Source organism: Gymnodraco acuticeps, unplaced genomic scaffold, assembly GCF_902827175.1.
Source record: "Gymnodraco acuticeps unplaced genomic scaffold, fGymAcu1.1, whole genome shotgun sequence".
NCBI classification, from domain to species: domain Eukaryota; kingdom Metazoa; phylum Chordata; class Actinopteri; order Perciformes; family Bathydraconidae; genus Gymnodraco; species Gymnodraco acuticeps.
This window is the reverse complement of record NW_022990583.1, coordinates 4,271,284-4,299,055: the sequence shown is the minus strand read 5'-3', so window position 1 is coordinate 4,299,055 and position 27,772 is coordinate 4,271,284. Positions and strand designations below refer to the sequence as shown.

General features: G+C 42.2%; 3 protein-coding genes across 5 annotated transcripts; 2 read left to right on the top strand and 1 right to left on the bottom strand.

Moving 5' to 3' along the window:
• The first annotated feature begins 1,454 nt into the window (after positions 1–1,454).
• On the top strand, positions 1,455–10,920 carry tuft1a (tuftelin 1a). Its single transcript, XM_034227914.1, has 12 exons — positions 1,455–1,685; positions 6,286–6,363; positions 7,269–7,370; positions 7,475–7,561; positions 7,814–7,864; positions 7,988–8,074; positions 9,387–9,497; positions 9,630–9,853; positions 9,942–10,047; positions 10,148–10,231; positions 10,433–10,527; positions 10,790–10,920. Exons 1-12 carry the CDS (start codon positions 1,626–1,628, stop codon positions 10,860–10,862), a joined length of 1,158 nt encoding a protein of 385 aa, XP_034083805.1. The 5' UTR covers positions 1,455–1,625; the 3' UTR covers positions 10,863–10,920.
• A 1,093-nt stretch (positions 10,921–12,013) lies between these two features.
• cunh1orf43 (chromosome unknown C1orf43 homolog) lies at positions 12,014–16,896 on the bottom strand. Of its 3 annotated transcripts, XM_034227996.1 has the most exons (8): positions 15,909–16,219; positions 14,741–14,853; positions 14,440–14,541; positions 14,247–14,355; positions 14,096–14,149; positions 13,841–14,007; positions 13,138–13,196; positions 12,014–13,024 (listed from the first exon to the last, which is right to left on the bottom strand). In XM_034227996.1, exons 3-8 carry the CDS (start codon positions 14,488–14,490, stop codon positions 12,805–12,807), a joined length of 660 nt encoding a protein of 219 aa, XP_034083887.1. In that variant the 5' UTR covers positions 14,491–14,541; positions 14,741–14,853; positions 15,909–16,219; the 3' UTR covers positions 12,014–12,804. The 3 variants fall into 3 exon arrangements, with proteins under 3 accessions (XP_034083887.1, XP_034083885.1, XP_034083886.1); XM_034227994.1 differs by lacking the exon at positions 14,741–14,853 and having other exon boundaries at positions 16,175–16,896; XM_034227995.1 differs by lacking the exon at positions 14,741–14,853 and having other exon boundaries at positions 15,909–16,221.
• Positions 16,897–17,200: 304 nt separating this feature from the next.
• On the top strand, positions 17,201–27,338 carry si:dkey-92i15.4. Its single transcript, XM_034227991.1, is given in 8 exon segments — positions 17,201–17,505; positions 19,434–20,158; positions 20,160–22,123; positions 22,205–22,400; positions 22,539–22,637; positions 22,727–22,976; positions 25,707–25,823; positions 26,516–27,338. Coding segments are annotated over 7 exon segments (3,288 nt in total). The 5' UTR covers positions 17,201–17,505; positions 19,434–19,660; the 3' UTR covers positions 26,680–27,338.
• Positions 27,339–27,772: the final 434 nt, after the last annotated feature.

Below are 27,772 nucleotides of genomic sequence, written 5' to 3'. Positions count from 1 at the left end.
GGCGGGGTATCAAAGTTACAAGCTCTACTTTTATTTAGCATCGAAACACCTATGTAAACCACTTCATGCCCGGGAAGCGAAGACCGGCGGAAACAGGAAGTCCGGCTCACTCAAATGTCCGTGCGGAACAATACCCCAACCCATAGATCCGTGGGTGAATAATGTCAATCACCACAGTAGCCCCATTCCAAACGATAGATCGGCCGTTAAAAAAGAACAACTGGTCTGTTGTAGAAGTCCACATTCTTTGTTAGTAACCTATTTGGGGTAATAGTTATCTTGAAACATGCACTTATTAAGTACCCCCTGCACTTTAGGCAAACATTAATGTTTTTTATGGTGTCCAGTCAATGTGTCTTCATCTGCACATTCTTTCTGTGTGTGCTGTGTCTGCTCCTGGCTCAAATTAGTGTCATCCCTTATATACCACCGTGAGCTGTTGTTTGCTACAACCTGCAGTAGCTAACATCCATTAATGCCATTAAAGTCTTTATCCAATTTAAGGTCTGTGCCGGCCTGGATCAGCTGCTGCTGGAATCAGCTGAACGCCATCAGGGACACTCACTGTGTTACTCGTGCTTTGTCAGCCTATTTTTTTTTTCTTAGCTGACAAAGCACAACACACTTCTCTTGGAAACATTTAGTTTATCATGTGTAACATTGATGCTGTAAAATACTAAAAATAAAAGATAAAGGTTCACAAAACAACACACCCACATCATAGATCATGGTGAACAACTTGGTTAAATATATTTTAGGAACAGCCTGTGCTACACTAACCACATTACAATACTTATTGTTATTATTATTAAGGTTTTTTTTTAAGGTGGCATAATGTTCATTGTGTTGTTCTTCTAAAAAATGTAAATCTGCAAATGATTACCCATTATTAATTAAAAAAACACATGTTAGTATTTCAGGAAATGGTGGGAAGATGCATTCACTTCAATATGTTAAATGTGTCAATTCTTTTGACAAGAAAAAGTGAATTACAGATATATTGTCTCTATAAAACAGCCTTAAATTGCTTTAAATCTCTGAATCCAAGCCTAGTTTTCCATTGCTTTGTAAGATAACAGATCAAGTTCATCCAGGGGTTAAACCTCCTGAATTAATAATGTTTTGGTAAATTGAGCAGTGTTGTGCACGGCATTTGGCAGGAGCCGACCATCTTTAGTGTGTCACTGCTTGAAAACATTGCACCCATTCAACCTGATAGGAAATACCAGCACCATGAGTTAAAAAGCATTGACGTTTCTCCAGAAGTTGTTCCAGCAGGTGTATCCATCTGCCCCTTACAAGTTCCCTGCTTCCCTATTCCATGGATGTATAATAAGATTCCCTATTTGGCTGTCTCTTGTGTGTTAGTGGGCCGGTTGTTCCTGTTCCTCCCCCCCCCCCTCCCCTACCCCTCCCCCATAGTGACGTGGTGAGAAAAGTTTTAACAATGTGCAGGGAGGGGAGGGAGCATGAACGCACCAATACACCGGGCTGAACACTGATAACTGCAGCCACTGTGGACCATTGGAGACACACACCGGGGAGCTGTTCTAACTGAAGGAGCTTTATTTAGTTTGACTTTATTTATTAATTTATTATCTGAGTTGTATTTATTTCTATCCAAGATGAACGGAGTGTCGAGAAGTATGTGTACATTTGAAGACATCAGAAATCAAGAGCAGGCGGTGAGTTATTCCTTATATGCTTGTTTTTATGTATTTTATGCTAAATACAATGATAAAGTAGACCTTTGTGTACTTCTGTGTGTTGACCTCTATGGGTGCATTGTGGTACAATAAGACATTTGCAAAAGGAAACCAATGTCAAAAGCTTAAGTCCTTTTTCCCCACTTTTGGATCTGTTGGATCTTTTCTCACTTAAAACACTTGTAGGTTTCTATTCTTGCTTTCTTTTTCCTTTACATGACCCTGCTCAGTTGTGTATACTGTATTAGAGGTTGGTTTACTTACAGATCTTCAGGTTTCACCTCCTCTAAGTGGTGTATTAACTGTTTAGTCTCTTGTTGTGATTAAAGTTTTAGCCCCCCCAACCACAAGCACATGTTCTCCCTACCAACATATAAAGGCATCAGCTCAGAATTAGTCCAATTTACATTTGTCAGTCACAGGGGCCTTCTACCCACATCATTCAGGGGCTTACAGTTGCATTTGTGACAGTGTGAAGCCCTGTAAACACTTAGCTTGTGCAGTATGTGTGCCACCTGTGCATGAGGAGTTTCCTTAAAGAGGATTAAACATCCTTGACTTTGGCACAGACTTCTGATACTTGCACTGTGAATAAGTGATCACTAGTTGCCTGTTTCACCTATAGAAGAAGGGTTTTATTAGCACTCTGTGGCTGCAGAGGTTTTAATAATTTACCTCGACTGAAAAAGCAAACTGTTAACCTGCCCTGTGGTTTATGAGGTTGCTGAGTAACATGACACTTTCCCCTTATCAGCAGCCTCCCGCTGAGTACAAAACCTGTCTGCAAAAGATCCCTTCAACCCATCACAGAATAATATATAATAGGCATTACAGTAAAGAGTCCTCATAATGGTTATGTTAAGTTAAATAGTATGATGAGAGCGCCGTGCATTGATATTGACATGTGTGCCAATCTAGACAGTTAATGTTTTGTAACTGTGTGAAGGGGTTTTGTAACTGTGTGAAGGGGTCAGAGTATACAAAGGGCAGCTCCACTCACACACCTGATAAACCGATTATTGGTGGAGAGGAATGTGTCATAAAGCAGTATATGAAACTCCAAAAATGTTCAGCTTCTGTGTTATCTATCATACGGTACATTTCAACATGTGACTGAAAGCATATTTGAATGAGCTCTATGAGGAAAAATGCAGCTTTATCAAAGTCAAATCCAATAGTCACCCACATTCAGTTTTTTCCATATCTGATAGGGTTATTAACGTCCGACTAAACAAAGCAGCAAAGATATTTTTTTATAATGACTTATTAACAAAAATACCCCTTTGCTATTTATCAGGAAGTGTTTCTGATAAGGATGTGCCTGATGTAGCAGAGAAAGACCTTCAGTGGGTGGTTTGTGTGCTTCCTGGAACGGAGATGATGTATAAAACACAAGGAACACCCAGGCCTGGCTTTGAAACTAAATGTTACGTTAATAGCAGAAAATATTCAGCTTTTATTTGAAAATCATTTAAATGTTCTGGCATAATTCCTCCTCCCAAAAAAACTGTTATATTGGGCACTTTTTGAATAATGCCACAACTTTCCCCCCAGACGTTTAGTTCCTTGTGTCGTGTGACCTCACACATTCCTGCTGGCTTTCCTCATCACAGACACCATCTCAGTCAGGAGTGTGTGACGTTACTAGCTGGGAATGAGCCAGACATGACATAGGAGATGCATCAATGTATAGGAATGATCGTAAAATGCAAAATCCTACCTGGTTCACACGCAACAGAGAGCAGGAGAAGATGATTATTGATGGAAGGATGACTGTAGTAATTATATGTCTGTTCTGATGAAAGCTCTCACTTCATGACTCAAATCGAAGTGTTCACCTGTTGTTGGAAATACACACACACACACACACATGCACACACACACACACACACACACAAACCTCCAAACGCTTTACTTCACACCTCAACTTGAGTTGAACTGACTGCTGACTGGCCATAGGGCGCAGCGTGACAGTCAGTCACCCTTCACTACTGTGGGAACTACAGCTCAAGGATTTTATCCTAAAACAGGATATATTTAAAACTGTGGCTGCAGATGACGTTTCTATTGTGAATTGATTAATATACTTATTATTTACTATTTTTAATAGAGTCCAAAGGCAATGTGGAAAGTTGTTTGTCCTACCAAAATAACAAATCCCAGAGGTACTTCATTAACTATTATTAAAACATAAAAAAGAAGAACATCCTGACATTAAAGCAGCTTGAACATGCAAATGTTGAATTTGTTTCTTGAAAAATGTCAGTTTTAGATTGTCAAACTATTTGCCAATATTCTTTCAATCGATTAAAGGTTGAAGCTTTGTTGAGCAGGTCAAAATATGTCTGCACTATAGAGAGTATCTGATGGGGTTCGAATACTTGGCATTGAATGCTTCTATTTTTTTAGTCTTGTTTGCTTTTTAATTGATCAAATATTTCCTGATGTTAGTCATAACTTTGAGGTAAAGTTCCTGTTCACAGGCTTACTATGTGTTGAGAGAACTTTAAACACAGATGTACTGAGTAATCAAATTATGCTAATGGCGAAAGCTGTGGGAAAATACGTGTATCCTAGTTCCTTGTATGAGTAAGGTAATAGAACTCAGGTATGGTATTGGTCACTTGATACCTGCCTCAGTCTCACAGCTGTCGCCTCAGAGGTTTATTAAGGAATGGACAGAAGACAAAAGGGGCACAGTGTGGGAAAGTAGCTCATGAAAGGAAAGAGTGATTTAATGTACGATGAAGTACACACAACTGTGGAATTTAGTTGTGGTATGAAGGTACAACACCTGCAGGCAACATGTGTTTATTTCCAAGATCCCTGCTTCTGCATGAGTTCAGAAATCTGAACATCACGTTCTGTTTGAAACTGGCAGCGAGCTCTAAAGAACATTTCGTTTTTTTAAACCAAATCCAGCAGCTCTGTCTTTTTATCAGCAACTGACCTGATCTACAGGCCTCAAACACAGAAAGCATCCTCATACCCTTTAATCCTTTCTGCCCGGCAGTACCCTGTGGTCTTTTGTGCTCATTGTCCGAACACCCAGCAGTGTGCTGTGTGTGTGCTTAGTTTCAGGTTTCTGCCCTCTTGTTAAGGTACTGTGTACTTTTATCTGTGTGTTTTTCCGCGTGCGTACATGTACACACATACGTCACCCTCCATGAACACATCCAACTGGTGCCTTTGTCTGTGATCCCGGGAAGTCTAGTATTACAGGTTGTAAAGTAGTATAGATGGCATTTTAGTGTGATTTATAAAAGAGCAAATGGGCAGAGAGAGTAGCATGTCAATAGTCGCTGGCTAAGAGAGGATTAGCGGACTCTTTGTCTGGTTGTCTATGGAGATCAAGAGAGATTGTATAATGATGGATTCCTTCTCAACAACCCTCGCACTGTTCCCTCTTTATCCCCCCTCCTTTCTTTTTATCCCCCCCTTTTCCTGTGTTAAAGCTTTCAGGTGTTTGTAATCTAAAGCATGTTGAACAAGAGGGACATTTTTTGCTTTAATTTCCCTGAGTTTCGTTTTTCGTAGTTGGACCCCCCCCCCTCTGATTTATAACCTCTTACTGCCCTTTATCTCTGCTTTACACAACGCTGCACAGTGTATTGTCCCTGTTTGGCTAACATCCAGGTCGGGGTATCCTGCATATCAGACGTGATTTCTACAGCAGAGAAAAACATACACTCGTGGCTTAAACTCTTACTGTAAACGGCAACAACTATTGGCTTAGTAAGAAGCCGCAATTAACATATTTGTCCACTATTAATTTGATTGTTTAATCTATTGAAGGTCAGAAAAGAACACACCCACATGACAGCCATTTCTTCTTTGCCTTTTCAGTCTCAGAGTTGACATGAGTTTAATAACCAGGAGGACACAGTAAATGTATACGGGAAGATAAACAGAACAAGATGTCGTTTGCTGGAATGAGTTACGTAATGTCTCTGACCTCCTCCCTAACATACTCACACTCACACATGCACACACACTCTACAAGGGGGTTCCCTGCAGTACACACACCCATTCACATCCCTTTCCTGTTTAAAGACACTTCTCTCCTTCAACTCAAAGTAAAAACAATTTTTTGTTTTTGTTTTCGAAGCCATCTGTGCATTGTTTTGTCTCTGACTTGCTCCTCCCAGTGAAATGGTTGGCGTGCCAGGCAGTTTATCGCTTCTGTGAGGATTTTGTTACCATGGAAATGTCCTGTCTGGCTTGACATTACATTTTCTGCCCACTTTCCCAGAAATCAAGCCTCTGCTTCCAACTGGCTGTGAGCGCCTGGAGAGTTTCTGCCTAAAGTCCCTCTGACGTCCATAGCACACAATTTAATTCAAACAATCTGTCTCTGTGCAGCTGTAACACACTTTTGGTTTCTCTCTGACGCTCGTTGTACTCCCTCCTTCTCTTACTGGGTACTCTCTCCCTCCTCTGTTTCTGACTTTGAGTATGACTCAGTCTCTCCTCCTCTTTTTCCTCCTCTCCTCAAAATAGTCCTCAACAGTCTCTCCAAAACATAACGGTCTCTTTGTGGTTTCACTTCATCGTGTCCTCTCTTGGTTGCTTTTTTCAGGAGGGGTGCAGGAGACTGCGACTCACACTGCACGACCAGAGGCAGGCAGCCCAGAGAACGGAGCAGTACAGGGACAAGGTAAGAACTTCCTGCACCTGATAACTTAGTCTGCAACCTGGGCTGTAACACCGATGTAGAGAACAGACCTGGGAATCGGGACTGTAGGAGATATAGGAATGTTGCAATAGAAAAACATTCATCACTGTTTTAGATGCATGGTTTAGATACTTAAGGTGTTATTTATCATGCTGTTACTGTACATTTCAATTGACTTTTCAACCTTAATGCATCCACTGTGTCTAGTTTGTTCTACGACGAAAGGAAAAAGAGTAGCACTGTTTTCTTTTAAGGCGAAGTGATCGTCATTAATGCCATATTTGGATTTAAAGATTCAGACAATTCATCTTAATGAATCCCTCTCAAAAATACTGAGGATTTATCTCCGAGCTACCGTAGCGTACATTCACACATCATCATTATCACGGCACATGCCCACACACAATCTGACAGAGACACAAACTGCTTGTAAAATGCCACAGCTGCCACACCAAATGTCAAGAAAAGAGCCGAGATAACAATTGTTCTCCCAAAACCAATGCAAAAGTTACATATAAAGACATCCAGAGCAGCAGTTTTGTCTCCCGACCTGCCGTCTCTGTTTATGGTTGTGATGAAAACTGAATAATACCTCCAACGAAAGCAGATGTTTTTGGGTTTGTCTCCAAAAATGTTTCTGCCTTTGGATAATAGAGACTCAGTCACACAGGAATACTCCCTGCACCCAAAAAGACACAGATGGTGTTTATCAGAATGGCATTTAAACAGAAGTACTCTTGGCTTTCCTTTTAAACGTTGTGTCGCAATATTGATCCAAACCCCGCTCTAGCGTCAGTGACTTAACATCTGTTTGCTGATGATGTGTATCACACCCATCCTCATGAACTCTGTGCGTGCCACATTGTTAACTCCTCTCTAATCTGCAGCCAGTCGGACGAGCTTATGCACTGGTGCAGCCGGCCGCTGACAGGACATCTCTGAACCCTGAACCGGTCAAGTACAAAGAGGAGCAGGTGGAGGTTATCAAGGTATGTGTTGTCTTTTTTTTTTAAAAGAAATATCTGATATGTTAATATAGATTTGTCGTGGAGTTTCAGTGTTAATCATCCGTGCCTCTCTCGCCCTGTCCCAGGTGTATCTAGAGGCCCGTAAACAGGAGCAGCAGAAACACCAGCAGAGCCTCAAGATGCTGTCGGATGAAGTTTCACAGATACAGGAGGTCAGTCTCTGGACAGTGTCTACTGTAGCTCTGACGCACATTTGAAACACACACTATCACTACAGTCTCTGTCTGGTGTTACATATAACGATTTGCATCATGTAAATTCCTCCGTGCTTCTAGACTTAGTCTCTACCTGTTGCTAATAAAGTCTGCTGTTTAACACTTCATAGCATTTGCAGACATTCAACACATACCTGTTAACTAATAAACACATGTCAGTAACTCACAATGTGTCTGTATTCATCGCAGGTGAGGTATTGCCTGAAGACGCTGAGGGAGCAGATGGCAGCCAAAAACAAGGTAGATTTATTTTTGCTTTATTCTGCCCTCCACATTGTTAACCCTGCTTCCTGTGAGCTTAATGGCATTTCCTCCATCCTCTTTCACTCTTTAGTTGCTGACTTCCCCTTTTTCTCTCTACAGCCGCTCACAAATGGGTGGAAAGTTGGTCTTCCCTTCAGAAGGAGCGCCCCGTCTGCCCCTAAAGACGAGGCTAAAGCTGAGGCACAGGTGAGCATTCAAAGTGGTAAACACTCAATATGTGTGAGAAATGCACATATCAAATCTCGCATTATATCATAGCAACAGCTCCTCTGTTTTCCTCTGGACAATGTGTTCTTGTTCGTGCGATGCCTGTAAAGCAGTCCCCTCCCAGAGGCACACCGAAGACGTAAAAAGGAGGTATAAAGTTAAACAGAGACACACTGAGACATGGGAGGGGGGAGAGGTGTTGAAATGACAGCATAAGTGAAACTATGCTTATAGCACCCCGGGGTGTAGGAGGAAGCCTTTCCCAGCACACTCTGTTCCTCTCCTCTCTGTGTTGTTGAGTTCAGGCCCTCCCTATTGTTCCCAGCATTCCACAGATACCTCTCCTTTAATGGTTTTGTTGCTGTGTTTGAGCCACACACTTTTAGCATCCACCACTATCTGCGCGTCGGTTGTGTCTCGTACAATTACAAACAAAAGCTTGACATCACTTTGTTTGGTTGAATAGTTTTTGTGCCAATTATAGTATCTATATGTGACTCACGCCGTGGTGCGCTCACAGAAACGTTGCACAAATTAGGAGGGAAAGGCACGTCCTGATCCAATGACGCACACTGACACGCCTGTTGGCAGCCACGGAAAAGAGGATGTTCAATGATATCAGGAAAGCATCTGTCTATCAATCCAGAGTAATATTGTTGTTTTAAGGTCAATGGTCTGTGTACAAAACAGTTGAATATAAAGTGTTTACAACATCAGATCCTAGTAGGTGTGGCTTTTTTGACACTGATTAACAGAAAATAGGTGGAAACCTGGTCTCAATGTAGGGCTGCTCGATTATGACAAATCATAATCTCGATTATTTGGGTCAATAATTGATATCACGATTATTAAAAAACGATTATCCATTTACTTTGAAAACATCAATTTATTGGAGAAAAACATTTGAACAGTATGTTTTTAACAGTTTATTACCCTGAACTTTAAGTATAATTCAACTGAAAAACCAATACAACAAATATTTAATTTGAAAAAAAAAAGTAATAATAAAAAGATAATCGTTTTATTTCGATTACGTTGTTTTCGTAATCGTTGCAAGCCATAATCGGAATTGCGATTAAAATATAATCCATAAATAATCCAAATAATTTCAATATTTAAACAAAAAAAGATTTGTTTGCCAAATATTGAAGTCAGTATTTAGCAGATTAATCTCTGATGCAAGCTCAGCCAGGTTGCATAGAGACATGTGCTTATGATTTACATTCTGATTAACTCCTTAATATGAGGACATAATATCTGCTAATCTAACATTTGATCCTTTCTCTTTCAGGAAGCAGATGAAGAAGCAGAGAGAGCCAAGCTGAGGGAGGTCAGTAAGCGCTTGTATGCTCAGCTACAGGAAGCAGAAAAGAAACACCAAGAGGATAAAGAGAGGCTGCAGGTAACACACATCTACAGAGCTTATTTTCACAAATATCACCAATTATAATGTATACTGTATTTTGGGTGCACTGAAACTGCATTTAACACTAAAACAATAAGCATCCCCTCTTTTCCTCCCTGTCTCCTCCAGGCTGAGAGTAGCAAGCTGAAGGAGCGTCTGAGCGAGGAAGAGGAGAAGCTGAAGACCACAGAAGAAGCCAGCGAGAGGAAAGACATGCGCATAGATGACCTGCAAAGGCTGCTGGGAGGGATGGAGCAGGAGAGCGCCACCCTGAGGGAGGAGATGAACAGCCGCGAGGTGGAACTCCATGAGCTGCGCAAAATCAGAGAGGAGGGCCAGAAAGGGGGGCAGAGGTCGGTTAACTCAAACACATGAACAGAAAACAGCATTTATTAATTAGTGCCAATCAAGTCACAGTTTTAACTCTGTGTGTATTTTTAGGACTGAGCAGCTGGAGAGGGAGTTGGCAATTCTCAAAGAAAAGATCCACCATCTGGACGACATGCTGAAGAGCCAGCAAAGGAAAGTCAGACACATGATTGAACAGGTGAGGCGCACATGTGTGAGATTTAGTGAAGCAAACACACACTGTCTCCATGTTCATATTTGTGCAGGGTTTACTGACTGTTTGTTTTTTGGTTCTTCAGCTCCAGAACTCTCGCATGGTGATCCAGGAGAGAGACCGCGTGATCAAAGAGCTGGAAGAGAAAGTGGCTTTCTTGGAGGCTGAGGTGAGTGATGCTTGTTGTCTATAAAGAAAAATATTTGCATGGCTTTAAAGTGGAATTCAGAGTCAGGATGAAGTGCAAGGCATAGCAGGAGAAAGGAGATCAAATATGTTCAGATAAAGAGGTTTTTATGTTTTGTGGCCACATGCATTTTTGTCTTATTGCTGTTATGTGAACTGACCTCTGACCTCCGCCTTTCTGCAGAACCGAGAGATGCATGACCAGATGGATTACTTCATGGGAGGACAAAGGTCAAACTCCTACCTTTCATCCGAGCGCAATCCCCAGATCGTCTACAGGTATCTTATTTGACCCTTCCTCTTCATATTTCTTTTACCTGCAAACATTTACAAGTCCTACTGGGCCCTTTTTGCTGATGCTGGCAAGTATTACATTCATTGTTCATTTAATTATGCAGATTTGATTAAACGGGTCCCAAAATACAGTACAAACACACACTAAAATATTCCCCTGTTCTAGTTGTACACCTTCACACAATAACTTATTTTTATGCTGTTCCAAAATACAATTGACTAATTTCTCTTTTTCCTCTCCCCTCAGTAAACCAATCAAGCCTTCCAACTCCTCCAACAAACCTCTGCCTTTCATCAAAGTCATCGAGATCAGGTCATGAAGTAACCCCGCAGAAGAAAGACACGGTATTGGACCACAACACCGTTTCACTGCAGACTGAAAACAAGCACGACTCTACGATCGCCCACATCTGATTTCGCCGATAGTCGAGATGTTGGAGTTGAGCTTCCCTGGACTGTAACTACATCAAAACTTCCACCAAACCTCAAACACTCCTTGAAGGAAACTGTGTGAAGATTTGCGACACACGCACCACAACTTGCTTTGTCTATGCATAATGTGTGAATTTGAGCTCGATATAGATACTTTAAGCTGATTCAGCTAATGTGCATTTTAAGTTTTACATGTGATACTGCGTACCTCGTGCAAGTGTTTCCGTGTGCTGCCCTGTTGTGATCGCTTTATTAACCTTTGAGATATGACAATCTCGTGTTGTTGTATCAACACAGAACTGTGCGGGTTGGCAGACCTTTTGCCAAAGTGGGTTATGATATTATGAAATTCACATATAGTGATGTAGCAACATAGCTAACTAAGCTAAATGTTTTCTGTAGCAATCATTAACCCGAGGATCTACATCCAGTGTCCTTTTACTGAATAGTCACTCATCCTCCATGACTCCATTCACGTCACTGAGTGAATGGTATAATGCTCTAAACGTGTAAATACCGTTTATAATTTATACGAGGTCAACACCCTCTGATGTGTTTTTTAAGTCCTTAACAACTATTTAGCACTTCCTGAAGCTGTGAGGAAGCAGAAGGATGGAGTGTCAGTGGTGATGAAGATATTTAACATTACTGCTTCAGGGAAGTGTCGTTCTACATATTTCTTGTAAAGCATTTCAGTTCCTTATCATTTTGTAAACTGTCACCTTGTTTGTACATATTAATAATAATGAATGTGATTTGATATTGATATTTTAACTTCCTAACAGCTTTCTCCTTTGTATTTATTTATATAAAACCTCTAGACAGATTGTGTAAAGTAAATTCTAATCTATTATCTGTGTTTGTGACTTTCAGAATAAATTACTGAAAATAATATAAAGCTTCTTTTGTCTCCTCACTGAACTCAAGCATCCGTAGGAATTCAATGCAGATTACTATGAAAGGTGCGCCCTCTGCTGGACACTAACGTGACATTACCTTATTGTGCTGATCACTGTTAATAACATTGAAACGCTTTTACAACATTTTGACTGCATGTCACTGTTTTATTCGGATGGCAACTTATACAATAAGCATCACAGAAAATAATAATTCACCTGAATGTTCCCCTGATACGAGAATTAACAAACATTTCAGACATCTGGGGGCCAGTCAACCTTTTTAAAAAGAGATCTCCCCTGATGCTACATTATAATTGCATAAATGCACTGGGAAACAGTTAAATTACATTCCACTGAGAGATCTGATTAAATCTTAAGAGCACTTAATAATCACAATTCATTAAATCAAGTATGGCTTCTGTAAAACATGTTTAAGGCTAAAAACAGCAAATGAACCGCAGAGACATACATAGATGTAAACATAAGTGACATAAACAGTGTGTGTTTTTCAACTATTAACACTGGGATTTATCTACAAACATTGTTAGCATTTAAATACACTTGGTTAATTATAACAATTCTGCATAGGCTTTTATAATTGTGCAATAAATACTGATTGTCATGTATGTGTGTGCCATTGCATAGCCGAGAGCTCCAGTGTTGTTTTGGTCAAATCAACCCTACTTACCATAGTAACTCACTATAGTCATTTTCTACCTAATATAACACTTGTACATGCATTAATACAGGATATATGCATAGGCTAGGTAGAGCAGTTTGAAGTGCATTATACTTTGAACTAGGCAATATGTGTTAGTATATGAAGGCAGTGCTTTTTCATTTCACCCTAAACTACCGATCTGTAGGCACTTAAATCACAGGAAGCTCTACCTTGTCTTTGACCTTTCTCTCAGGTGCGAGTCACATATTTTCAGAACGAACTGTCCAGAGTGTTGTAGTTGTCTTTGAAGTTCTTCAGCTCCAGGAAGTGTCTGGGCCGCTTGCTGCGCTGCTGCATCGACGATGTGAGGTAGGTGGTTTGGGTGGGGGAGGAGGAGGAGGAGCTCATTGGCTCCGAGGTGCCGATCAGGTCTTTGGCGGCCGAGTGGTGGTGCTGGCTCGGAGTGCTGCTGCTGCTGCGAGACTTCACGCTGAAACAGGAAGGAAGAATCAGATTGACCCAATGATAGATTAACATTCCACAGTGGGATTAGCATAAAAGTGAGGCTGAACTGCGAGGAGAGGAGAGGTTGTGTTTACTCACACAGAGGCCAGTTCAGTCAGTGCTTCCTGGTATTTCAAAAACTCTGCTTCACCAAAAGCCTACAGACAAAAAAATAGGTAAAATGACAAGACATCCGTACATTTGACAGCTTTTCCTGCAGTCGCAGTTCACTGTACACAACAGGAGGGACTATATGGTGAATAGCAGAAGCACTAATAATAAGGATAATATACATTTGTAACAATTTTGTCAGAAGACCACAATACAGCCACTAAATAAACTGGTTAAATGTTTGGTCAAAAAAAGTCAGAAAATTGTGAAAAATATACATCCCAGTCTGTCAAAGACCAATTTGATGTCTTAAAATGTCTTGTTTTGTAAGTCAAACTCACAGATATTCAGTATATGACTTCATTAGACAGCCTAACAACTGTATTTTTTTCTGCCATTATTGCATTATTAGTATAACAATTAATCTATTACAAAAATAGTCAGCAACTATTTTTCTGTTGATCAGCTATGACATTGAGTTCTATGGAGCACAATGACTATTAAATCAATTGTGTAACAAACATGACTTACAAATACTCTCCTTTCATATTAAGCATACCTATATGATTTTGTTGCCAGTTTAAAACAATTGTTTTGCTCTTTATTTAGACAAGGTACTGTCACACAATATTGCCATGATGTGTCTTAAGAGATGTAAGTTCTTCTCACAAACGGACAGAGGGACACTGACCTCTGCCCCGTGACGGGCTTTGTTGTATCCGTCCAGCACCTTGTCGATGAGCGAGCTCAGACTGTTTTGGAACATGCACTGGGACTTTCGTAGCTGCAGAAGCCACGTCCGAAGTCTTTTACCCGTCACAGCGGTAGGTGTGCCGCCGAGTTCACGGAAAGGTAGATCTGTTGACAGAAAGTACAAGTAGAATTGTAACAGTTTGTCTTTACAACAAAACCAGAGTGTGACCAGATTGTTGACAGCAAAGCTTACCGGTGTCTCTGATGGCATCCAGTGCTTTCATCCTATACAGGAAGTTATGAGAACCTACAACAGACACACACATTATTCGGTTCAAAACTACTCGTATAGATAGTTTCAGGACTAGTGTATATGAGTGTGTGTTGTTGCATATGCTTCTTACCAGACTGTTCTCTGTGCTTTAGCCGGTCGTCATCTAGGGACAGCAGACGAGGCTCAAAGTGGATTTTCTGGACCTGGCAAAGTTTGGCTTCAATTTCTTGTCTCAGCTCCTACAGCGCAGACAACAAACACCTATCATATTTGACCAGAAAACAATGCACATCAACAGACTTAAGTGTAATTGTGTGGGTCACCTTGGGAGCATTGTGGCCGATTGGAACATGTGGTCCTCTCCGAGACTTCATGGCAAATCGCACAATTTGCCTTTTGACAAAGATGAAGAGCAAAACAAACACCTGGAAAAAAGTCAGGGGTTAGTTTTATTTGTACGCCCCTTTTGAGCATACTGAGCAGAATGTCTGTGGATCATAACAAATCATAATGCAAATAAAAGTTGTGCAGTAGAAAGTAAAATATATCCTCCCTAGATGTAATGGAGTAAAAGAACAAAGTTGCAAGAAATAGAAATACTCACGTAAAGTAAAAGTATCTCACCTTTGTACTTAGTTATAGTACTTTAGTACAGTGCTTCTCAACTGGTCAGGCCTCGGGACCCACTTTTTCCTTGGTCAATAAATGGCGACCCGAAATTTTTGAACCACTAAAATCTATTCAACAAAAAATCGTGCTGTAATATATACGCTTTTCAGCATACAATATTAATTAAAGTGAAGTACAGTATCCCTTATAGGCTATCCCTTCACAAAACTAAAGAATGCTTTTAAAATAAAAAGGCAGATTTGGAGCCAATCCTGCAAATTCACCACACGTGAAAAACATGACATGCTGAAAACCCAACCCCAGCATGGGGGTCTGGGGGGATTCTCCCCCAGGAGATTTTTAGAAATACTAACATATAAACTACCTGGTACACTCTGAGAAGAAAATAAATAAATACTAATATTAATAATATTTTATGCGATTGTTTGTTTTTCACTTTGTTCTGACAGCTGAACTTGCTGCTCCACACAGAGAGAAGAGTCTGTGTGAATTACTTTAAATTGTGGATAAGGGTAGATAGCCCCCATTGTTCTGTGACCTGTCAATCATCAAACCCGGGGTCATATCTCATTATGTGTTCTATCTGAAGTTGTACGCATGGATGTATAAAGAATAGTTCTACCGCAAAGTTATTCTCCGTGGGGACTTCCGGCAACAATCTTGATTCTGATTGGCCAGAAGACTCGAAAAAACATCAGCAAAGATGTTTTATCGAGAAGATGATCACTACGTGACGTTTTCAAACCCGTTTCTGGTCTCCGGTACTTCCACTCCAACTGCATGCACAGCGGGCCTTCAAAATAAACGTTTTTTTTCTTCACTCACATCTGCGACCCACTTGAAACGGGTCCGCGACCACCAGTTGAGAACCACTGCTTTAGTACATGTACTTAGTTACATTACACTAACTGTGTGTGCCTTGTAATGACTCAGCATAGGATTTTGAACTCTGTCCAGTTAAGGGACATATTGTGTGTTTCATAGTGAAAATGAAGCCATTTTGACTATTTGAAATAATAAGCTTTGTAAACAGAAACTCTGTAGTGAAAATGAACCAAAAATATGTTTTAAAAAACTACGCTTACAGGCTTGTCATCGCGAGAGTTAACATACACCTGACCTAGGTAAGAAAATGACACAGATATTTGAGAAACACACTCACCAGACTACCGTAGGCCATTACAAGCACCACGTTAACGCTGGAGAGGAGAGTGTCGCTCCGCATCTTGAAGCGGTGTGTTTAAACTACAATAAACTAAGTTTAGTTACCGCTTGCTAAATGACGGAGGGTGCGTCCAACACTTGACACTTGAAAGCCATTCAGTGTCCCTTTAGAGCTCGTTTTTAAAGCACACGAAGATTACATTAAACGCAACACATAAAACAGGGAAGTAGGTAAAGTAAAGTGCTTTTTAACATTTCGCTGACCGGTTTGTTGACTTCCGCATTGGTCAGGTGACAGGTACGGGCGGGCAGGACTGACGTCAGAGCAGACGTTTCCACGGCCTCTCCTGCCATCTGCTGCTGACGACCTGCAAACAAACAAAAACACTGGAGGGAAGAAACTACGATGTTCTTCAAGTGAGTGCAATTTTTAGGTCTCTAAATACTTGCCTACGTTACTGCCTTTACTTGTAAAAGAGTGTATTTACGTTTTCGAAATGTTCAATGGTTCTATTATCAAATGCACAGTAGCTAGTGTAGTTATGGCAACAGAATAAGATGGGCTAAAAAAGAATGTAAAAATGAAATACTGTACAGAATATATTTGTATTACTATTTTCACGTAAAAGATCTGATTAGGCTACTAAGGCAAATGATCCAAACACCAATAACAGAAGAACAAGATATAAGGATATTTCTGTAATATCCACATAACACAATTCCCAATTTCTTTTGTTCTTGTTTTTTGTTGTTGTGTTATTCAGGGAATGTTGTTCAAAGTTCTATGCAATAAAGTAAAAAACAAGATGATAAATAAAAACAGGCATACTAAAACAGTTGCCAATACTTCCCGATAAAACCAAGCGATTAAATGTATAACAAATAAGAAAAGATACAGAAAAAACAGGATAAAAAAAGGATTGCATTAGTACATTTAATCAGATAATAATGAACACTAAAAGTAACAGTTACAAGAAATCCCCAAGGCTCCTACAAAATGGGCTGAGCTGCCAACTTTCCTACTCATGTGACAGTTCCAATCCAAAAAGACACAAAGTTCAGAGTGAATTGTATTTTATCGATGGATTGCTTCACACTAAAAGCATGCAGACTATTTATATCCACTGTGACCCATTGATTAAATACCATAAATTGCCCTTTTCTCACATGGCCTCTGGTGCCTACACCCTAAAGAATGAATCTATTGAACCAGTGTGTCTGTGTGAGCAGAACAGCGATTTGCATCCATCCTGTTAGACAATAAGTGCCATTCTTCTGTCCGGGACAAGGGGGGTGTTTGGGATTTGAACTGGAGCTATTTACCCCTCCTCACAGACTAATCTCTGTCCTAAGGAGACCATGCGACCTACCACCCCTCTGGCTTATCATTTATTGGATTCTAAGACCTAGCCTATAGGATCAATGTCTCCACTCAGTCTATTTCGGCTTTTGACAGGCACTCACTTTAAGATGTGTACTCTTATGTAGCGTTGCAGCATGCTGACCACAGTTTCCTCTCTTTCAACGGAAGACAATTGCAGGTGCATGCCAAAAAGAATCAGTACAACAAGAGCGTCTACACAACAAACATAACTGTAAGTACTAGAATTGAATATTTTGATTGTATTTATCGCTGTCCTTTTGCTTTTTGTACATGTGACTGTTCTTACGCCTTCCCACATTTCACGAAATCTTCTTCTTCTTCTGCTTCTTCTTTATCTCAGACACTTTTCTCCTGTAGCCTGTTGTTTTGTTTAACACATGTCATACGAGAGGTGTACTTTTAACAATATTAATCCCTGCTGGTATTTCTGGGCCCTTTGTTGTCTCTGGTCCCAATTATAGGTGCTCTGTTATTATGTATTTTGATACCTGCTCAGCCCAGATGACTGAACTAACATTTACCCTGAGGTGGGGTTATGTAATAAGACTGTTGGAAAATGTCATTTGTGTCTGTTTCACACATTAATCTGGACTGCATCTTCTCTCCCTTGAGCTATGAAATGCTAATGTGTGAGGGAGCTTAAGGTTTGAATTGTCAGTTGTGTGTGTGTGATTGTGTGTCTGTTAAACATTTCAGTGGGTGACACATTGAACTGCTGTCAGGAATGCTACCCTGTGAGAAGAGGAAAAGAGGGAGAAAACAACAATGGGAGGGGGAGGAGAGAGAAAGAGAGACAGAGAGAGAGAGGATGAGAGGATAAACCAGTGTGGCAGGTTTGCGTCACTGTACACACTTCATCATGCAAAGCAGACAGAGAGAGCACAAGACAGAGAGAGAGAGAGAGAGAGGAGTTGAGCTGATGTCATTGCAGAGCGCTGCCTTTATTATGAACCTGTTTCACACAGCGGTGTAGGACAAGAACTCATTCCTAGGTAAGGTAAGGCACATGTGTTTGTGGATGTGGGATCTATTTGTGCTAATTCTTGATTATGTGAGTGAGTGAATGTATTGTGTATATGTCTTGATGCATTTTTGTTTCCTCGCTCTTCAATCTGGGTTTAAAGTATACTGAGCAGTGTTGCCTGGTTACCCAGATGGGAGGCTTTGACCTAACAGAACAGGTGTTTCTGTAAACCGACACTCAGACTCACCTTCATTGGAAAGCACCACGGAGACTGTCTCCCACAGTAACACGCTGACACCTAAACAGCTTCATACAATGATGCAGCCATTTCTTATCTGCTTGCTAGTCCTGTTGTATTTGTACAGTAAATCAACAGCTTACACTACTTGTGTTCAACGTCAAGATAGATCGCTCTTAATTCTGCCTTGATTAATGATCAAAGATGGTTTCGGTGGTTATCAAACAATGCCTGTAATTTGAACAAGTGCCATTGTTCATCAGTAATACAATATATCCCCAAGCAGGTTGGATGTAAATGAAAGTGACTTTGTCCTCATCTTTGTCCATCTTATCTGATCGTTTCCCCTGAACACTGTTACAAAGTTTCAGTCAGTCGTTGTCCTCCTGTGGCTCTATGAGGCCGATACGCGCATCACAGAGACTGTTTGTTGTATTTGAATACATTGTTTTTACTGGGAGGATTGCAGTTTGGTGAGTTATTCCAGTTTTTAATTCAGGTTTTGCTGACGCTGACAGGTAGTCATGAGTATGTTGCTTGTGTAAACAGCCGTTATGATATGTGTGTGTACAACAGAGTGCATTATGTGAGTCAGTCCCACTGTTCTGTGAATGGGCTCATTGAGACAGTGTGAGGGGTATGTCAGCAGGGCAGAGACGTGTTGCCAAATGACATAATTTACAGGCGTTAAGTTTACAATAGTTTAGTTCTCTGGCCGTCATGCTCTTTCTTTTGTTCCTATTTGTTGTTCTTAACATTTTCATATCTTCTGCATTCACTGTCCTCTCTATTCTTCTCTATTACGTGTTGTGTTCCCTATCATCAAACACTATGTGCTTCTGTTTGACCATTTCAACGAGCCACAATCTACATATCACAACATTTCATCCCAATGCGATCTCAGGATATAAATGTGTACCTTTGTTATGCTTTGCAGGCAGTGGGAGCTGTTCTCTCAAGTCATGTTGGGGGAGCCAAAGAATCCAAGGGACAAAACGACAAGAGATCAATGAGAGAAGCCCAGTGGAGCTCTCTTCTCAACCACACAACAGACAATCATCAGACAGTTGCTCGGATTTGCTTGAATATCAAGTTCACTCCTCCGCTCTCTTTTTGGGATTTGGCACTTGACAGCAGGTTATTAACTTTGTTTATTCTCAGACAATGGACTTGTCCATGCTGCCTACTCAAGTGAGTGACTATGACAAGCAGCAGACAGGAGGATGCTTCACTGTGCGCTCAGCCAGCTCTCCGTCTTACCGTCTCACTCGCAGGCCAGGTGTCCGGAAAACAAGGAGTTTTCAAGAACAGGAGAAGGAGAGTTCTGAGGAAGTTGGCGAGAGAGATTGGACTCTCTCTGGCACAAATGGCACAAACCAGGAGGCGGATGGCACAGTCACTGCTTATCAAGCCAGGACTGGGAGTCGCAGCACTGTCAGAGGGCAGGGCGAGGAGCAGGAACCATCAGACCATAAAAGGACTATTAAGCTGAACCAGAATGGCACATCAGATCAAACTATCACAGAGTTTGGCACCGACAGAGGTAGAAACTGTAACCCTGCCTCTGAAAGCCGGGGCAGGACTGACTTGAGGAGACAAAACATGCAAAGTAGAAGTAAGAGTTTGGATTGGAGAGCGGGGGACACGAGCCCTGATCGGGGAAAAAAAGGCTGACATATCTGTGTTGTCACCCAAACAAGGCTCGAATGAAATAAGGACTGTAGTTGAATGTGTGGGAGACAGGGTGATATCTTCAATTCACGCCTATATCTCTGCAGATACAAGTAGTGAGAGGAGGCCAGCGAGTCTCATGAGTGAGACTTTGGACAGGGTCAGTCGGGGTAATTCTCTCCCCGTTAGGATTAGGTCCCTGTCTGGATCTAGCACCGGTGCCAGAGGGACAGCTTCTTCATTCGGACCCAAAGGAGGTCAGAGTATAATGGAGCGGATAGAAAAACTCTATGGATCAGCTAATTTTGATCAAATGGAGGATTCAAGTGACTTCTCTACTTCTTTGACATCCCATCACAGAGAAACAACTACAGACTCCCTTGTTTCGCCACAGCAGAGGTCATATGAGAGGGCATCAGGGGGAACCTTCCCCAGGTGTATGTCACCCGGAGAGAATAGCAGCATTGTGCCAAGCAGGAAATCATTCACCTGGACACAAAATGACACTAAAGGTTCTGAGAATTCAATTAATACAGGGACAAGCAGGACCAGGGAGAGACTGTCAGGGGTACAAGGGCAAGGACCGACCCAGAGCAGGTTTTCAGAGGAGGGGGGAGCTAAATGGGGTAGAGGGTTAGAGGAAATGGGCACAATGTCTCTGGATAGAGCGGGAAGCAGGTACTCTGCAGCAGCTCAGATAAGAGCTGCGAGGGCTGCAGCAGGAATTACTGCACCATATCCAAACACTTTCCCAGAAGAGGAGAGTTCATTTTCTTTGAAAGAAGAGCAGGAAAACAAGTCAGATAATGCAGCAAAAGACTGGACACTATTGAAGAGCAGCAGCATTGATGAAGATGTGTTTGTGTCACAGGATATCACAATAAAAACAGTTGAGAAGAAGAGATTCCCAGAAAGGTCGACTGCCTCTGCAGCCAGTGTGAGAAATAAGATCAATCAGTTTGAGGCCCTCACACAGAGAGGCCACAATTTAGTTTCAGCACAGGTCGTGATGCCAAGACGAGCCTTTTCTGTGCCAACACAACTCAGCAGTGATTATGATGGAGTAAAAAAGAGTGGATCAGCAAAAGCGATTGGTGGGTTGAGATACAAGCGGGAGGAATTGAAAAAGGGAAGGGAGGCAGGTGATGAGGCTGAGGAGAAAGTGGCAGGAGCAGGAAAGAAGCCCGGGTCAAACAGGTCTTTATCAGAGGATGAGGTTGGACTAAGACTAGGGAGGAATGAGAGAGAAGGTACTGATTCGAATGAAACACAGGAAAAGGGAACAGATAATCATTTTGCTGATGATTTCGAGAAATATTCTAGACTCAAGAGTCGATTGGAAATCCCGCTAAATGGAGGATATGGTAGAAACTTTTACATAGATGAGACAGATTTCCAAAAAATCTCAAGCCCTGAAGACTCTAGCCAGAGTCCATCTTTGCTACTGTCCAAATCCAGCAACACTTCTGCTGGTGTGCAGAAAGCACACTCTCTGGTTACTTCACCAGTTAGCGATGACGACGAGACTCCAACAAACTCTCCAAATAACTCACCTCTTCTTTCACCTACCACTCAACCGGAAAACATCAATTCCATTATAGGCAGGGAAAAGGAAAGCACTTCTGTCTTCGCAGTGTCAGCCAAAATTCCTGAACAACATTCCCGCCTTTTCCCTCATCCCCTGGCCAGTTCGTCCCACAGCGACCTCCCCGGTCTCATCTCTCCGGAGAACAAAGCCCATCCAAATGGGAAGAAACAGTTGCTGGACCTTGAGGCTTGGGTGGCTGGCTTGAGCCCAAAGTTGAGGGTCTGGAATGACGATGAAGATGGTTATGAAGATGATGATGAAAGTACAGAGAGGGACGATGATTCAAACTATGACTCCGACTCTGGAGAGTCTTCAGTGACCGTCACTAGTAGCATGAGCCAGTCAGATCACAAGAGCTTCTGTGTCAGGTGGGTAATGTTTGTATTATATTTCTTCCAACAATTTGTCAGTACCTCACACCTATAACTCCTTTTCTTTCTTGCCTTTAGTCTTTCAGACCTGTGTAATTTTGCTGGAGTGGACTATGAGTCGGAGAATGACTGCGATGAGTGGCAAACGTCAAGCCGTCGGACTGCCTCCCTGAGCTCAGACATGTCGGCGCTCTCCTGTGTGTCCGTGATGCCCAGTGAGGAGCTCGACAGGCTGCTGGAGGATGTCAGGAGCGTGGGGGACAGCACCCTACAGGTACAAACATCAGCAACAGTCACTTTCTGTGGTTCTGAGACAACAAACATTACCATGAACTAGGGAGTTTATACAAGTGCCAAATAATCAGGCCTACTGTAACGTTGTTGTTATTCTCTCTGCCTTCCCTTTTTGCAGGACTATGATGATGTACAGGTGGTGGTTCTCCATAAGGACATGGGAGTGGGACTAGGCTTCAGTCTGGCGGGAGGCGTGGACCAGAACAAGCCTGTCACTGTGAGAAAATACCCCTTGCTGCCTTCTCCTGAAAACTATTTAAATTAATTGTCTTCAGTCTCCTAATTTGTACCACAATGTGTTCTCAGGTCCACAAAGTGTTCCACTCGGGCGTGTCAGCCCAGGAAGGCTCCATAAGGGAAGGGGACCAGATCCTGTCAATCAACGGCACAGCACTGAGCGGCTATGCCCACTGGGAGGCCTTGAGGTTCCTGAGGAGGGCAAAGGCTCGGGAGATGGGGGTGGTGGTCCTGAGGAGGGGAGAGGTTAGCAGTGTCCAAAAGAAAGGAAGGCAGACAAAAAATCAGGGACCAACACAGACTCCGTCAACTGACACGGGTGAGGAGGCGTACTTTAACAACACTTTGTAAAGATCATTATTACATTATTACATTGCATTTAGCTGACGCTTTTGTCCAAAGCGACTTACAATAAGTACATTCGACCAGGAAGACACAACCTTGAAGAAAACAGAATCATATAAGTATATCAGGTTTCATAGAGCCAAACATTTCAAGTGCTACTCAACTGGCTTTAGGTAATCCAGTCCTTTATTAGTATAAAAGTGCTTCGTTAATCGTTCTAACGCTCGAAGTGGAGTCGAAAGAGATGAGTTTTCAGTTTGCGCCGGAAGATGTGCAAGCTATCTGCCGTCCTGATGTCAATGGGGAGCTCATTCCACCATCTTGGAGCCAGGATAGCAAACCCACGTGTTTTCGCCGATGAGAACTTGGGTCCCCCTCGCAGCGAGGGCGCAACGAGTCGTTTGGCTGATGCAGAGCGTAGTGCACGCGCTGGGGTGTACGGTTTAACCATGTCCTGGATGTAGGAAGGGCCAGATCCATTCGCAGCACGGTAAGCAAGTACCAGTGTCTTGAAGTGGATTCTAGCAGTTACCGGAAGCCAGTGAAGGGAGCGGAGGAGCGGAGTGGTGTGGGAGAATTTAGGAAGGTTGAAAACCAGACGAGCCGCTGCATTCTGGATGAGCTGCAGAGGTCGGATGGCACATGCAGGTAGACCAGCCAGGAGGGAGTTGCAGTAGTCTAGGCGTGAGATGACGAGAGCCTGGACCAGAACCTGAGTCGCTTTCTGAGTCAGCTGGGGACGTATCTTCCTGATGTTGTAAAGCGTGTATCTGCAGCAGCGGGTTGTAGCAGCGATGTTTGCAGTGAAGGACAGGTTGTTATCTAGGGTCACACCCAGATTCCTTGCAGTCTGAGTCGGGGGAAACAACTGAGGTGCCGATGTTGATTGTCAGGTCAAGAGTTGGACAATCTTTTCCCGGGAGGAAGAGCAGCTCAGTCTTGTCAAGGTTGAGCTTGAGGTGGTGAGCAGACATCCACTGAGAGATGTCAGCTAGACAAGCAGAGATGCGTGCGACGACCTGGGTCTCTGAGCGGGGAAAGGACAGAATTAATTGGGTGTCGTCAGCGTAGCAGTGGTAAGAAAAACCATGCGGGCTAATGACTGATCCGAGCGAGTTTGTGTACAAGGAGAAGAGGAGGGGACCAAGAACAGAGCCCTGAGGGACCCCCGTAGTTAATTGACAAGGGTCGGACTCAGACCCTCTCCAAGTCACCCTGTAGGTACGGTCTTTCAGGTATGAGGTGAGGAGGGAAAGTGCAGAGCCTGAAACTCCAAGTTTTTGGAGAGTGCGAAGGAGGATCTGATGATTCACCGTGTCGAATGCAGCAGACAGGTCCAACAGGATGATGACAGAGGAGAGGGATGCAGTTTTGGCAGTGTGCAGTTCCTCCGTGACAGCAATGAGAGCAGTTTCTGTGGAGTGACCTGCCTTGAAACCAGACTGGTGCGGATCCAGAAGGTTGTTCTGATTGAGATAACAGGAGAGTTGTTTAAAGACAGCGCGTTCAAGTGATTTAGACAGGAACGGGAGGAGAGAGACAGGCCTGTAGTTTATAACATCAGACGGGTTGAGAGTGGGTTTCTTTAGGAGAGGGTTTACTCTTGCCTCCTTGAGACTGTTTGGAAAGTGACCAGAAGTTAGAGAAGTGTTGATGAAGTGGGTGAGAAACGGTATAGAATATCAGGAGCGATAGTCTGAAGGAGGTTTGAAGGGATAGGGTCCAGAGGACAGGTGGTAGGGCGGGCAGAGGTAATGAGGGTAAGAACCTCACTTGGAGAGAGAGGGGAAAAGGAGGTTAGTGTGTTGGTGGAAGGAAGGTCTGGTGACCCAGCGGTGAGTAAAGGTGAGTCAGAAAAAGAAGAGCGAATATCATTAACCTTTTTTTCAAAGTGGGTAACAAAGTCGCTTGACAGAAGTGAGGAGGGGGGAGGAGCTTTTGGAGGGTCCAAGAGGGTGGAGAAGATGGAAAATAGTTTTTTAGGATTGGAATAGGAAGATTGGATCTTATCTTGAAAGAAAGTGCTTTTTGCCTGAGAGATCGAAGCAGAGAAAGAGGAGAGGAGAGCTTGATAGGTTAGGAGGTCGTCACGGTGTTTGGATTTCCACCATTTCCGCTCTGCTGCCCTAAGGACGGTTCTATTAGCACGCAGTGCATCATTTAGCCAGGGAGCCGGAGGGGACTGACGAGCCTGCCGAGATGTCAGAGGACAGAGCGAGTCCAGAGTGGATGAGAGAGTAGAGAGGAGAGTTTCTGCAGCAGAGTTTGGAGGCAGTAGTTGGAACGAATCAGAGGAAGGGAGGGCTGAGAGCACCGACGAGGCAAAGGTAGAGGGAGAGAGGGAGCGAAGGTTACGGCGGACAAGTGTAGGATGGGAAGAGATTAGTTTGTTATGTTTGGAAAGGGATAGAGAGAATGAAATGAAGAAGTGATCGGATGTGTGGAGCGGGTTTACAGAGAGGTTAGAAGTAGCGCAGTTCCTTGAGAATATGAGATCAAGGACATTGCCAGCTTTATGAGTCGGTGGGGACGGAGAGAGTGAGAAAGCAAAGGCGGTTAACAGAGATGTTAGTTCGTCTATCTTCCCCATCTGGAGGTTGAAGTCTCCGAGAAGTACAGCGGGAGGGCCAGTTTCAGATCATAGTCCTGTATACACGTTTTTAGAGACAAATATTGACTGTTCTTCTGCTTTTGCTACTTTCAGGTCAGCTTTTGTGTGTGCGACTGGAGAAGAACAGCAGGGATCTGGGCTTCAGCCTGGAGGGAGGTGCGGACTCCAACCTGGGAAACAGACCCCTCACTGTACAGAAGATCTTCCAGGGTGAGGACTGTAGTATTATTTATCTTCCAAAGAAGAAATACAGAGATTACAGAGACTCTATCCACCCCACAAAGAGGTGAACATGAGTTGTTAGGTGGGGTTTAGGTCCGTGCTCCCTGCAGGCCAACTTAGCTCTTTCACTCCAAACTCAGAAACCACGTCTTTGGACCTCATTTCAATTAACATGGTAAACAAAGTCATGTTTACACAGAAAAGCATAAAAATGTCAAGATTACGTTTGCTACCGTGTAAGGTTTTGTTATAATCAGAACCCAAACCAGGAAAAAGCCCCAGAACGACAACATGCGGACAAGATTTCTCTTTATCTTCTTAAATAAATTGTGTCAAGCGTTGGATTTATTGAGTACTCAACGTTACTTTATTAAAAAATAACATCGGTTAAGAAATCAATAAAAAAAAAAACATGAAACAAAGTGACGATTATTTTTATTTTACTTTGCTCTTGTTATCCAGATATTCTTGTAGATAGGCCGAAAAGAGAAAGACACCTGTTTTTGCTTATGCAGTACAAGCTTAATAAAACATATTCTAAGCAACCCTTTCATAATAACTGTTCTACATTAAAACTATATTATACTATACTACACTTGAAGCAATTATCTTTCCCCTTGCCTGTCCTTTAAGATCTTAGTAAACAAACATGTGATTAAAGCCACCCTTTTACCCTTCAGGAGGTCCTGTTGACAAGATGTATCCTGGTGATGAGGTCGAGGAGATTGAAGGTGTGAGCGTGGTGGGGATGAGACGCCTGGAGGCCTGGACTTTGATCAGAAAACTGCCGACTGGGCCTGTGGACGTGGTGCTTCGACGCCCTCTTGAAAATCTGGAAACATGAGGACTGTTCAGCTGCTTTGTGCACAGTAGAGCTCAGTGACTGATGACAGCTCAAAACCCATCCATTAGTGGCTATACCTTTTTATTCCTAAGGCCATTAAAACAACTCAGTAATTTGTAGTAATTAATACAAATCCCTATAGGAAATGTAATCTTGAAGACCAGGTCAAAAGTGTGTATTTTTATCACTTTATCTACATCTACCTCAAGGCTTGGGATATGTCTGTATATAATTGAAGTGCACTGATGGCTCATACATTTATTAAGTCAACCAACCTTTGTAAAAGTTACTTTGGTCACCTTGAAGCTAGAAATGTGGCAACTGTAAATGAAAATACATATTGTTTTATATTGTGAATGAAACCTAACTGCATTTAAAGTTTATATTGCTTTTTAATAAATCCTAATTTAAAGAAATGCATTGTATTTGTATGTCCTGCAGAGGTAGAGAGTGTTACGATGATATCATCTTATCAGTGAAGTTCAGTGAGTTAAAGGTGTCTGTCCCTATCATACAGTTCACATACCACAATCAGTTAGTAATACCGAAAAGAAGATGTGATAAGATATGTCCCCCGATGCATCATGTCAAGGTTTTTGTGGTGGAGAGATAGTGATAATTTACTTTACTCAAATCACCAAATAAAAAATATAGTCTACTGGTCTGTTTTTAAATGAAATGGCAGTAAAGAAATTAATAAAATAAAGCTTTCTTACTAGGAAATAGGACCAACTTCCTCAAACAGTATTTTTATCTTATCAAATGTCAACAAATAATTTCCTGCCGCATCGTGTGCCTGTTTGAAAATGATCAGCAATAACACGTTTTCTTACTACTACAGGGAATTTTATGGTTTACATAATCTACTAGGGGTCCAGGGTTCAGTACAGCACGGTTACGGTGACATCTTGCTATTTAATGATTTCTGGATTAATTGCCTTATCAAACTATCACCAAAGACGGCTTCACCACAATAATTCTAATATTAGCAATAGTATTATTTGTACATTTATATATTGTTTTTTGGTCTTAAATTCCACAGAGTATTGTGGGTATTGTCCACAGTAGACGACTATTACATGTATGTATGATC

Bases quoted from the DNA above. Each gene is read 5' to 3' on its own strand.
- tuft1a (XM_034227914.1), top strand. From the start codon at position 1,626: ATGAACGGAGTGTCGAGAAGTATGTGTACATTTGAAGACATCAGAAAT. The intron at 7,371-7,474 runs GTATGTGTTGTC...GCCCTGTCCCAG, and splicing joins AGCAGGTGGAGGTTATCAAG to GTGTATCTAGAGGCCCGTAA. The intron at 10,528-10,789 runs GTATCTTATTTG...CTCTCCCCTCAG, and splicing joins AATCCCCAGATCGTCTACAG to TAAACCAATCAAGCCTTCCA.
- cunh1orf43 (XM_034227994.1), bottom strand. From the start codon at position 16,264: ATGGCAGGAGAGGCCGTGGAAACGTCTGCTCTGACGTCAGTCCTGCCC. The intron at 14,542-16,174 runs GTCAGCGAAATG...ACTTTTTTCCAG, and splicing joins ATGCGGAAGTCAACAAACCG to GTGTTTGTTTTGCTCTTCAT. The intron at 13,197-13,840 runs GTCAGTGTCCCT...TTTTGTCTGTAG, and splicing joins AAGCCCGTCACGGGGCAGAG to GCTTTTGGTGAAGCAGAGTT.